Genomic DNA, 13,208 nt, shown 5'->3' on the forward strand with positions numbered 1-13,208 from the left:
ATAAGCACCCGCCTGGATGAACACAAAATGCAGTCAAAAATCTGGAACACACTTCCTCACTAGTCCAACACATGGAAGCCACAGGTCATAGCATCAACTTCAATGGCACCAAAACCCTGGCCACTATAGAAAACCCTAATCACAGAATCATCAGAGAAGCCATAGAGATTGAAAAAGACCAGAAAGCATGAACAGAAGAGATGATTCCACCAGGCTGTCAATCATTTGGAAGCCTGCACTCACAAACAAAAATCCACACCACAAGCCAGGCAAACACCTGGGCACAAACAGATCCCCCTGATACCTCCAGCTCAAACACACCCCAACCAGGCACCCAGATGAAACCCAGCTTCCTAACTAATGATAGCCGTCCATTTACCCGAGCCAAGCTGCACTAAAGGCCTCCATTAAGCAACACAATGCTGCCAGCCAATCAAGATACAAAAAGAGCCAAAAACAGACAGAAGATATTAGAGACACCAATCAAGCAGAACACAGCAAACTCCGAGACCAATAAACACAGACCAAGACTCCCAACCAATCAGGATGAAGAAAACCATTCTGGCACAGCAATAGGCTGCCCCAAATTCAAATCTGAAACTACTGTAAAAGTCTGACTCACAGACGGACACATACAGAAGCCTGATGATGGCAGATGAGATTCTGCTGAAACGTTGCTACAACTTTAAAAGAACTACAATGACGGGAAAATACCCAACCAAGCCGAACACCATACATGTAAGTACCGCGAAAACTTAAGAAAACATATATATATATATATATATATATATATATATATATATATATATATATATATATATATATATATATATATATTTGTGCATGTGTGGATATCAATCTGTATCTAAGAATTTAAATTAGAAGTAATGTTTTATATATAAGCATTGCCTTTCTGCCTTATATTCATTTTACTGGATTTACATGGTGAAAGATATGCAAGATATTAAATTTTACTGGCTGTAAGTACTGACAACTTCAAGTAGGGCACTGTTATGCTAGGACTTAGAATTCCTCTGAAACTTTTTTCCTTATAAAAAGGAAAATTATCCTTTGATTACTGTCCACTTACAAAGCTACAGAGAAAAAGAATATATTTTATACCACTTTTTATGAAAAAGTAACTAGATTCTGTTAGGTGTCTTGGTCCTTTTATGTACCACATAAAAGCACCAAGACTCCTAACCAAATCTAGTTACTTTTGAAGTTAGCATTTCATTATTACAAGATGTAAATATGTTTTTACACATAATATTATTTGCTGCTATCTTAGGAAATCTCTATTGATTCTAAAATCAAGAATTATGGGATTAAATATGAGGATGCTGCAAAGATTAAATTGGTTTCCTTTTCTTAAGGATGCATACTGATGGACCAGTAATACCTATCTTTTTAAAGAAACTAGATTTAAAGATACCAGGTTTTTAATGATAAAACTTACTTTGAAACGGAAATTCCAGAAAGCAAGCTACTCAATCAAATGATCACCTTAAATGAATGGAACTCATATTACCAATTTTTAAAGTTTTTTTTTTCAAAGAACCTCTCAAAATTTGGAGAGCATTGATAGCTGCACAAAAAAATGGAAGAGAAACTTTTTAAAATAACTGAATGATTTATCACATACCCCAAAATATAATGATATGTTGTATCAAATAAAATATACCAAATAAGAAGAGTAAAAATTTTAAAAAAACACATGAATGAAATCACATAAAAGAGAAAAGGTGTAAAACTAAAAATGAAAATGATTTACATCTCAAACTCAGGTGTGACCAGATGATTTACATGATTTACATCTCAAACTCAGGAGTGAACAAATCTGAGTCATTTCATAGCAGTAACTCTTCAACAGGTCTAACTTGCCAAAATATGATACTCTACTTGGCCAAGGCAACAGCCTGTCCAGACAGAGCAAGAGCCATGTTTAACAGAATGAGTTTAATTCACTGTAGGGAAACATTACAGAAATTCCCTAATTATTGTGAATGTCATGGTACCACTAATTTTCATACTGCTCCTATTATAATAAACTACTTCATGCTCATTGGGTGTCATGCTACCGCAATTAACATATTTGTTCCACTCAGCACTCAACATTTACTCTAACCCCTTCATTATAGGGACATTTAAAAAAAACCCATGACCTACATATTCAACAAGAAGCAAAATTGGTTCCATCTTTGTACCTTCCTAATCAATCAGCAATTTGTATTTCCTACAAATATGTTTTTTCTAATCTTTAATAAAGTTGAAATGTTTTCAATTTTTAAAACCACTGGAAAAATTACCATTATTAAGCAACCTATATTTTGCGTTTGTGCAGTTCTTACCTAGAATATACTCCAAGTCTAACTTAATATTATTCATCCCAATGTATTTGGCTATAGGTCCCCTTTCATAATGTGAATTTCTCTGAATTCATCTCATTTAGATAATCTATATTTTGATGCACATGAGGTACAATGTGTGGAAGCATGATATTTGCTCTGAATGTTAAAAATACTGCCAAAGCAATTACAACCTGAAATGCATAAACAATATCAGTTCCAATTTCTGTATCTATCAGAGGAACTTAATAGCCATAAAATGATTCATTAGTGTGAAAAGCAAGGTTTACTGCCATTCTAATTACATAAATTGCATAAGTTCAGGACCAGAGATGCTTCAATAGTCTTTAACAACTAGTGAAATTCCATAATAGCTCTAAAATGTGTTTGACAACTCCAGTCTTCACTGATGCACTCATAATGTTAACAGTTTTTAGATTCCTTAAGTAAAAACGATCCTTTGCAGAGGAAAAATACAACAACCATTCTTACATTATCATAAGCTTATGCTACTATAATTAGCATATTTATTTCACTCAGCTAGAAACAAGCCTAAACCACACAGAAAAATGAAATAGTTCAACAATGGTCCAAAGCCAACTTGGTCTCCTAGATAATATACTCATTCTTTAAGAATTAATGCTTTGTCCCTCGTGTATTCTTGGAACTCTCATCTGTTGTTTTATGAATAAAGGAAGCATTTATTTACTGAACTAGATTTTCCCTTAGTGCTGAATATGTGTATATGCATTTTTGTTTATCTGCATGAGCACAATAATTATAGAACAACACAAAGGGGAGGGCCAATGACCCTCTCTTAGCCCTAGGAAGCAGGCAGTGGCAAACTATTTCTGAAATCTTCCCCAGAAAAGTACAGAAACTAGTAGAGCCAGTTGCCAGGAGTCAACACTGATTCAAAGGCATCTCTCTCTCTCTCTCTCTCTCTCTCTCTCTCTCTCTCTCTCTCTCTCACACACACACACACACACACACACACACACACACACATACACACACTTGGAGTTTCTTTTAACAATGTTATAGCAGTGTAATCCAAAAGCATTACAAGAGGACCAGCAGAACTTGGCCAGTGTACAAAAAATGAAGCAGGATCAAATTTAGTTAGCATACAGACAGGAGTTCATTAAGGAATCCTAGGACTTAAATTAGTCTGGGAAACCACACATTTTTGGAAAAACTCAGAAGGCAATGTCAGACAACTTCTGCTTTGTCAAAAGGAAAATAACACATATATGTCCAGTCAAAACCAACACTTCAATTTCTTGAAAAATGTTATGGTAGCACAAAATCATTCTATTAGAAAAGGAATAAGATGAGTCCCCCAGAAAGCAGTCAGGAATTCATTTGAGGCTGAATAATCAGTCAAAAACTCCTGGTTAATTATTATTCTTCAGGCCAAGAATCCCACTAAAGTCTCACATGGAGGTCATTTCTTTGTAAAGAGGACTGAGTTACTGCCTTTCTCCCATGATGGTGCAGTGGTTAGAATGCAGTACTGCAGGCTATTTCTGCTGACTGCTGGCTGACTGTGGTTTGGCAGTCGAGTCTCACCAGCTCAAGGTTGACTCATCCTTCCATCCATTCAAGGTTGGTAAAATGGTGATCCAGGCTGTTGAGGGCAATATACTGACTATGTAAACTGCTTATAAAGGTCTGTAAAGCAGAGGTCATATTCAGCAGGTTCTGACCAGTTCTGAAGAACCAGTAGCGGAAATTTTGAGTACTTTGGAGAACCAGCAAATACCACCTCTGACTGGAGATTTTACAGTATCCTTCCCCTGCCACGCCCACCAAGGCATGCCCACAAAACTGGCAGTAAAAATTTTTGAATCCCACCACTGCCGTAAAGCACTGTGAAGTGGTATATAAGTCTAAGTGCTATTGCTATTGCTGTGATTCTTGATCTTGATGGATATATGCCAAGCTCAGCCTTGATTATTCCCTAAAATAATGTCTACTAGAACCGGATTGTAATAATATGGTCCATCAGCAGCAAATATATTACTAAAATATAAATATTTTATTTTTATTTTATGTGCCATCTTGGAAAAAATTAAGATGTTTATTCATGTTCCAAAATAAAAATTGTATGAATTAGGAAGATTATAGTGCAGAAAATGATGTAGCAAATGCATAAACAGAAGAAACCCATGGATCTGTAGCATCCCCCTAAGTGTTTTTTGGAATTATCACTATTAATCTGTGCTTCATATAAATTTCAAAAGCTTATTTTTAGCTCGACATATATGCAGACATTCATAGTCACAATGTCTACTGAGAGTTGTGCTAAACAAATACCATCAGAGAACCAGCCACTTCTCAAAGCAGCCACTCTAAATCATTTGATGAGCATGAATGAATAATAAACAAATCAGTAAATAAATGCATTTATGCTTGAAGCATCTCAATTGTTCCAAATGACAATTCCATAATATTAGTTGCACTTTATTCCAGTTAGTACAGGTAGTCCTTGACTTACAACCACAACTGAGCCCAACATTTATGTTGCTAAGCAGGACAGTTGTCAAGTAAATTTTGCCCCATTTTACAACCTATCTTGCCACAGTGAATCACTGCAGTTGTTAAGTTAGTAACACCGTTGTTAAAGTGAATAGGGCTCCCCTCATGGACTTTGCTTGTCAAAAGGTTGCAAAAGATGATCACATGACCTCAGGACACTGCAACCATCATAAATATGGGTCAGTTGCCAAGCCTTTAAATTTTGATCGCATGATCACAGGAATGCTGCAATTGTCATAAATGTGAAAAACAGGCATAAGTCACTTTTTTCAGGGCTGTTTTAACTTTGAACGGTCACTAAATGAAGTGTTGTAAGTCGAGGACTACCTGTACTACAAAAAGATAATTGGCTAATGCCTAGCTCTTCCCCATCAGATGTATTTTAAGAGTAGGTTGAGACTTCTTCCATGCTAATGAAAATGACCACCTGAATCCACCACCCTGGCAAATGATAACAGATAACAGAAAGATATTCCCAATTAATTTTGTGAGCTTATTCCCATCAAAATTAGACTTGCAATTAACCTTTGCCAAACTAAAACCAAAATCCTTATAATAAATTTAATATTTATAGAAGAAAATGAGCATAGAATATCAAGGAAATAAATGTAGAGTTGCTGATTTGATAAATAAATCATAGCAGCTATTGTTTATTGCAGACGGAACTTCTATCGCACTGGCCAAGATCTCAACAATTGCAGCACTTGCCAGAACACCGCATGTATCATTTACAGGTACCTCCTATCAATGGGTAATTGTATGTATCTGTTTCAAGATGTTCTATTATTAAGTATTCCATTCATGGGTATTGTGCTACAATCTTAAAGGGTGCAAATGATGCAAGCCGGTTGTGGCTGAAGGCAGTGATTAAGTGCCATTGATTTCACATAATTATAGTGTGGACAAAACTTAGGGGAGGGGGAAAAGAAATAGAAAAAAAACCCTTTTTATAAGACATTTTTAAAAAGGAGCTGCTGATTTAAAACATTAAGGAAAACCTTCAGACCTCATAAAAAGAATATTTTTGAATTACAATTGCTAAAACAAAATAATACTGTGGAAAAGGTCAGTTCCACTAATGACTTATTTGACTCTTCTTTAGCAATTCGAGGATAGGGTTCACACAACTTATTAAAAACTGTGTTTCCTTAACTATGGGCTCGATAATAAAGGCACAGTTGGCAAAGTCATAACCAACCAACTTTCAGTTTGTTCATGCTATATGAATCTAGCCACTTAGTAATTTAAAGCTCTGTAAATTAAATCTCGGGTATCAAAGCCTCTGCTTTGCTCTATTTAGCATCAGAAAATACACAGATGGAGGTTGTATGATTGGAATAGACAAAACCTTGTCTTTGCTGTTTTCCTTATCTTCATGTAAGACTAATTATGGTATCTAAAAATGTTGGATTTTGCAACCAAATTTAAACATACCTTACTTGTATATTTTGTGATTATGGTGGTTCTTAAATAAATCAAATGAACATTTCCAGAAAAAGATAATGTATATTAATTTCTGTATGAGAAGATTGGCAATTAACTAGCATCATGCCAATATTGAACAAATAAAAGAATCCACAAAATTGCTTTTTATCTCTCTGACAACAGTCAATTAGGGAAAGCTGAAGTTTAAGCATGGCCATTCTTCTAACAGAGTTTATAATTATAGAAATGTATACATAATAACCTTCTTCAAAAAAATAGGAAATATTGACTTCATATTAATTAATTCAGGATATCATCAAGCATATGATTGAGCAAATATTATTTTCCTGAAATTCCACAATTTGGCAATTCTCGACAAAGGCAGAGTTGGCTTACTGAAGTCAAACCAACTGTGTCTTTCACGAAGTTTCTCACATTGTTAAGGAAATTAATGGAATAAAGGGCAGGTCTACTCGTATATCGGTGGTTAAAACTGAAAAGAAAGTAATTACACAAATAAATTGATAGTGACTGGTTAGACACTATTGAAAAGAAGGCAGACTATGTGGAAATTTAAAGTAAAGCAAAGTAAACTCTAGACAAAAATTAACTATATGATCAGTTTGAGGGTATATGATGCTACAAACACAGCAGATTTTTCATATCAGTTACATTAATTAAACTACCCTTCCACAATTTATTGGAGTCCAGTCCAATAAATTTGGAGTGCATCAATGCACATTAAACTATCAAACAGATTTAGCATAATAAAAATTAAGGTGTCTTATAATACTATCTAGGGTTCCTTTTGATCTGTAGTCACTGATTAAATTTAAAAGGTATTCTTTCATGTTTATTTAGGAGAGTTTAAGAGAGCCCATTTGCCAAAGTATCTTGGATGGTTTACAGGATTAAAGTCAATAAAAATCAGATTACTGATTTTTTTAAAAACCATCCTGAAAAGGGGTATTAATCCCAAACTCTCCTAGTTATTTCTGTTCTCTAGGGCAGGTGAGTTGCTGGGTATGGGAAATGATTAATTCTTCTTTAAAGGAAGGCTAGTTGCCTTGAAGGAAGCTTGTTAAAATCCAGTTTGTCCAAAGAGTGGTGATGTTGTTGTCATTTGTGATTGTTAGCTGTTGATGCATATCAAAGAGCCATCATTTTCCCTGAAATACCTTTTTGGAAAGATACTACATCATAAGCACAAGTGATAAACTTTAAGTATAGATAATATTTCTAGGCTTAAAAACTGATAGCCACACAGAAGAAATGCCAGAGATGTAGTCAGACTTTTATTGTTCTTCTCCCAAATGTCCTTTCAATGATAAAAATGCGCTATAAATTTAGAAGGACATGCTGTAGCCCTGCTCCACCCCCTCTGCCTTGACATCAGTGGTGGGATTCAATTTTTTTTACTACCAGTTCTGTGGGCGTGGCTTGGTGAGTGTGGCAGGGATACTGGAAAATCTCCAGACAGAGGTGGCATTTGCCGGTTCTCCGAACTATTCAAAATTTCCGCTACTGGTTCTCCAGAACTGGTCAGAACCTGCTGAAATACCACCTCTGCTTGACATATATTCATAAGGAAGATATCAGTGTAATAGGATAAATTTATTTGAATTATTAGTGTGAAATTGTGAGATTAGGACTGTAGTCTCACGTATTTAAGTAACAGCACATACAAGACTGAGCTCATCATTGTGTAGCAAGCCCCACCCTTTTTGGGGCCTGAGTACAACTTTGGGATGTAAAAAGGACAGGGACTCAAATAGTAACACCTTTACTTTCATCAATCTGATTCTGTCTTTGCCCCCATGGGGATGCTCTGAGAATTGAGCTTTAAGTTCTCTCTCAAATTTAGCCATTCTACATGAGATGCTTCTTCACTTGGCTCTCAGATGGCCATTTTTTAAAATGTACCACTATCCCAATAGAGAACATACTTTGCTTTGATATATAAATTAATACTTAAATTGCAATATAAAATGCATCTTAAGAATTAAAAATTCATTAAGGAAGCATGCATGTTGTGAAGCTGCTATAACTATTCTATGATTAAATTTTCTTCAATTACCTGATTCTGAAATTACTAATGCCATGTTGCTAATATGAATGCAGGAACAAACTACGTGGACAAATAATTCACTGATCACCAAAAATCAGGTAATAGGTGAAAACCCTTTTTGATAGAAAAGTTCCGTATATTAGGAAATAAAGAAGATCCATCACCTTGCATGTTGAACTCACTCTGGAATCCCACTTGAATTAATATATCTGACAAGAGTAACCGCTTGACAGTGGTTTCTGTGCCAGTTTATTTGAGAACATATACACACAAATATATATAAATGCAGTTTGTAGCGGGTTTCTGTTCTGAGTGCAAAAATATAATTGTTTAACCTAGCTGTACACTGTATTTCAGAATCACTCTTTAGAACCAGGCATCCTTTTTCCAAAGCAACTGCACTGATTATTGCTACACTAAGGCAACAAGCACCACCTGATCCTCTATCTTTTCATGCTAATCTCAAATTTCCTTTAGAAGAAAAGGATCAATATAGAAAGGAAATACATGGGAATAAGAATCTCAGGCATGTTAGGAAACTCCTAATTTTTTTTAGTTGTGCATACATAGATCTAAATGCTGAAAAAATTCATAAAATGCCAGATTAAATATTCCTCACATTTAGATACCCCATGTATCCACAGAAGAAATTCATAGTCACATAAATAGACAGAACATTACATTTACTAACCAAAATTCATGAAAACAGCTGAAAGGCACATATAATTTACAATAAAAGAGTCCCTGAGTAGGAGTCTTAGCGTAATATCTAGCACAAGCACAACCATAAACTACCTGGCTATAAATTGGCAGAAGAACTTACAGAGCAGCATATTTGTATATAATATTTCATTCTTGGTTGTTCAGAAGTACTAATATAGATATAGTTTTCCTAATCAGGGTCAATATATTGTTATGATTATCTTTATAAAAAGTATGAGGGTGGAGTGTTTCATTGCCGCTGAGCCACAAGGACAGCTTCTATTACTTTAAGAGATATTTTTGAATCTGCCTTTTATTACCCCTGAAGGAAGAATATTAAATTGGATGAGTTTCAATGTCCCGAGGTATCTGGGGGAAACTGAGCTACTCAAGGTACTTTTCTGGCTTTGAATAACATGGTTGCCAGAGGTGGTATTCAGTAGGTTCTGACCAGTTCTGGAGAACCGGTAGCAGAAATTTTGAGTAGTTCAGAGAACCAGCAAATACCACCTCTGACTGGAGATTGTACAGTATGCCCACCAAGCCATGCCCACAGAACCAGTAGTAAAAAAAATTGAATCCCACCACTGATGGTTGCCAATATTGTGGGTTAGAAACTAATGCTTGTGTGGTTAATATCTATCAGTTTTGGCTTTAATAGACCCTTTGCCTGCTCAGAACCCAGTTCTTTTTTAATCTCACATTTGCATTTCATATGGACGTAAAACTCAGTGAACACAGAAGTAACTAGGCTCTATTGAAGTAAAATCATCTTTAGTTACATAAGTTGCAAATGCTGTTCTATGTAAAAATTCACCCAAGGATCCAGTTTGAGGACAGATGAAAGTACTTTTAATAACAGCAACTGGTACAATATGACTTCACAGAAATTAGTGATAGCTATCTACCCTGTTTCTCCAACAATACGGCCTCCCGCAATACGAAGTCCCAGCACGTTTTATTGGCATGAAATGAAATTAAGTCTCTCCCCCCAAATTAAGGCCTATATTAAAACATGCAAAATGGGGGGGAATGGTGGGGGGGCTTGCTGTTAGGAAGTACTTTTGTTGCACACCTGGATATGGTGCTGCCTGCATTGACCTCAATACGAAGTGCCCCACCAACACCGAGGTCAACATCCAAGCCGTCGCCGCCCACCCGCCTGAAGATGCAAGAGGGGGGAATTAAGTCACCCCCGAAAAGACAGCCTAGCCATTTTTTTCGGGGTTCAAAAAAAAATAAGACCCGGCCTTATTATATGAGAAACACAGTATTTAGGTGGCATATCCACACAATTACTGGTTTCATTTTCCCACAAAGGCTTCAGAAACATTTTCGTAAAGCCCAGACAACTGTCCTCACTGTTGTCATCTTTGTCACACAAAGGATTCATGATTTGACCAATGGGAGAGTGCATATATTAATATTCAGTACACGACATGCCTCATTGTGTCCCTTTGCAGCTACAAAAAGCTGTTCAGTGCTAATGTTCAATCTTCTGAAATGGTGACAAAACACCATGATGTTTTAATTTCAGAAGGGAAGACAAAGTATTGAGGACATGGAAAAAGGTTCCCAACAATGGGAAACCACCACCTGCATGGTACAGGAATACACAGTGTAGGTTGGTTCTTGCAGAATTTTCTACATTACCCTAGCAGAGTTAAAAGTTTTACCGACTCAGTTTAAACACTTGGAATAGGTTCAAAATGTAGATATAGATCTGTGGTGCCAACTCTGGATCAGTATGATGTCAGTCAGATGTGAAAAGATTCTCTCTCTTTTGTATGGTCATACATCTTAAGCAATTAACAGTCTGTAGAGATTCTTAGTCATCCAGGTCATGGTTGTCCCAAAAGTGCTTTTTCAGGAGGCAACTGGACTTTCTTGTTTTTACCTTTTGAAACAAAGAGCTGAAGAAGCTTCTTGGATAAGAAGCGAAATGTCTTCAAAAGAAAAAAAACAAGAAAGTTCAGTTGCCTCCTGATTAAGCAATTAACATTGCTTAATACAATTTAAAACATAAATAATAATTCAGGATACAAAATACAAAAGCTAAAGCTTCTCACCAATTAACCTCATTAGCAGACTTGCCTGTATCAGACTCTACAAATAAACTATTTTATCTGGAAGGTTTTTATAGCCTTCCAGAAGAACAACAAATTTAGAACCACCTAGCTCTCCAGAGGAAGACTAAACATAGGGCAGGCATTACAACAAAGAAAGCATGTGTTTTGGGTCCAACAAAAATGCACTATTTCACTGGGAGTAACCAAAACATGTTTATTTGTCAGATTTATTTGTCAGAAACAAGGGGAAACAGGTGGTCCACAAGTAACCTTGTCTTTTGTTATGTATGGCTTTAAAGGTGAGAACTATTAACTTTAGCAAGGAGGTGCTCCATAATTCACTTTGGTTTACTCAATACTCTGTGTGCTATTGCATTCTGGACCAGTTGACGGTCCCAAACACTTTTGAAGGGCAGTCCCATGTAGAATGCATTGCAGTAATCCTGACAAGAAGTGACTAAGATGTGAGCATCTGAAAGCAGAACTTAATAGTGTAGAAACAGGTGTAATTGATGCACAGCATTGCTCTCCTAGTCACAGTCAGTGGTCACTTATTTGCAGAGCAGGAATGATGTGTTCAGAATGTGGTGTCTTGAGGAGTATTATCCTTTCTAAAGTTATCAAAGGAACTACTCCAAAGCTAGTGGGCTTCAAACCAAGAGCCACTTGTTAGAGTTAATTTTCAATCTGTTCCTCTTCATACAGACCCTTGCAGCTTCCAGGCACTGGATAAGCACATGTATAGCCTCACTTGTACAGCCTGGGACACACAGGTACAGCTGGATATATCAGCATACTAATGATACTTCACTTTGTGGCAATTATGACTTCACCCTGCAGCTTTGTGTGGTTGCTAAATTGGAGTGAAGAGAAAGACAAATTCGGAAACCACCCCTCCTGCCAACATAGCAGCAATCTAGTATCAGACCAATTCCTGTACAACACCAAATAGAATTGGTCTCAAGGAAGGAGGAAAAACATATGTAAAACTGTGTTTCCAATTTCCAGTCCTAGACACTGCTCCAGAAGGATACCAGCATTCAATAATTCTCTAATATGCAATGGTATTAAATACCAATGAAAATTCCAGATATGCCATACTGACCACTCCATTCATCCCCACCACAAGCAATGCTGTCTCAATGCTACAACCACCTGAAACCAGAATAGAAAGTGTCCAAATAATCTATTTCCTTCAAGTGCCTTTGCAGCTGGAAGCCATCCATCCTTTCAGAAACCTTCACTGTAAAATGGAAGATTGAGATTTGGGCAAAAATTGTCCAGTAATATTGAATCCAGGCATGACTTCTTCAGGAGTAACAGTCCACTGCCTCTTTCAAAGCAGGTGAAACCTTCCCTTTCCACAAAGAAGCATTCATTACAGCTTGGATCCAACTGGATCCAATCACGTGGCACTTCCTAGGACGTATTAACCAGGAGGAATATGGATTTAAAAACACAGATGACAAAACTCATAGCCTTAATGATCCTGTCCATTTCCTCAAGTCCAACAGGTTAAAACTCTTCTCAGATAATTAAGCAAGACTGTACTTCAATCAATTCCCAAGGATCTGCCCAACCAGCATCTAGGTTCAAGCAAATCAAAGCAACATTATTCAGTAGATGCTTGGTTGAACTTCTAGAAGATGATTCTTCTTCTTTGGTTGACCTTAATTAGTTGAACTGAGTAGAAACAATTCTTTTCAACCAGTTCATATGACAGTTACAAAACTAGGTGTCTTATAGTGTTAATCCTACCAAGCCTCAATAATCTGTAAAACAAAATAATCTGGATAGCTTTCATATACATATTATTATATACCTGTATATCATAGAAATTTTAAGTTTAATGATACAATTTTGATATAATACTAAGCCTATTTAGTGTTTCAATACTTTTTTAACACATGTCTTAACACAAACTTTTATTCGTTTGGAACATATTTATACATGAGTTTTTAAGATGTGGATTAATCTGGCCACAGTTTGTTTCATACATCTGAATAAAATGGGGGAAAAAAGAGATACGTTAAATTGTGTTTTGTTGAAAAATAG

The 13,208-nt window shown here is 36.2% G+C and overlaps 2 protein-coding genes across 2 annotated transcripts in view; one reads left to right on the forward strand and one right to left on the reverse strand.

Annotated features, from left to right (window-relative positions):
* Positions 1-13,208, reverse strand: part of DOCK2 (dedicator of cytokinesis 2) — a 316,367-nt gene that overhangs the window by 174,613 nt on the left and 128,546 nt on the right. The window lies entirely within an intron of this gene.
* The window catches only part of INSYN2B (inhibitory synaptic factor family member 2B), a 35,541-nt gene that overhangs the window by 3,734 nt on the left and 18,599 nt on the right, over positions 1-13,208 (forward strand). The window contains exon 2 of the mRNA XM_026688556.2: positions 5,549-5,623. Coding sequence (XP_026544341.2) covers positions 5,549-5,623 — 75 coding nt within the window. The remainder of the gene's footprint in view (positions 1-5,548; positions 5,624-13,208) is intronic.

Source organism: Notechis scutatus, chromosome 2 (assembly GCF_049901735.1).
Source record: "Notechis scutatus isolate UNSWTSFEM ecotype Mainland chromosome 2, rNotScu1.2, whole genome shotgun sequence".
Lineage (NCBI taxonomy): Eukaryota > Metazoa > Chordata > Lepidosauria > Squamata > Elapidae > Notechis > Notechis scutatus.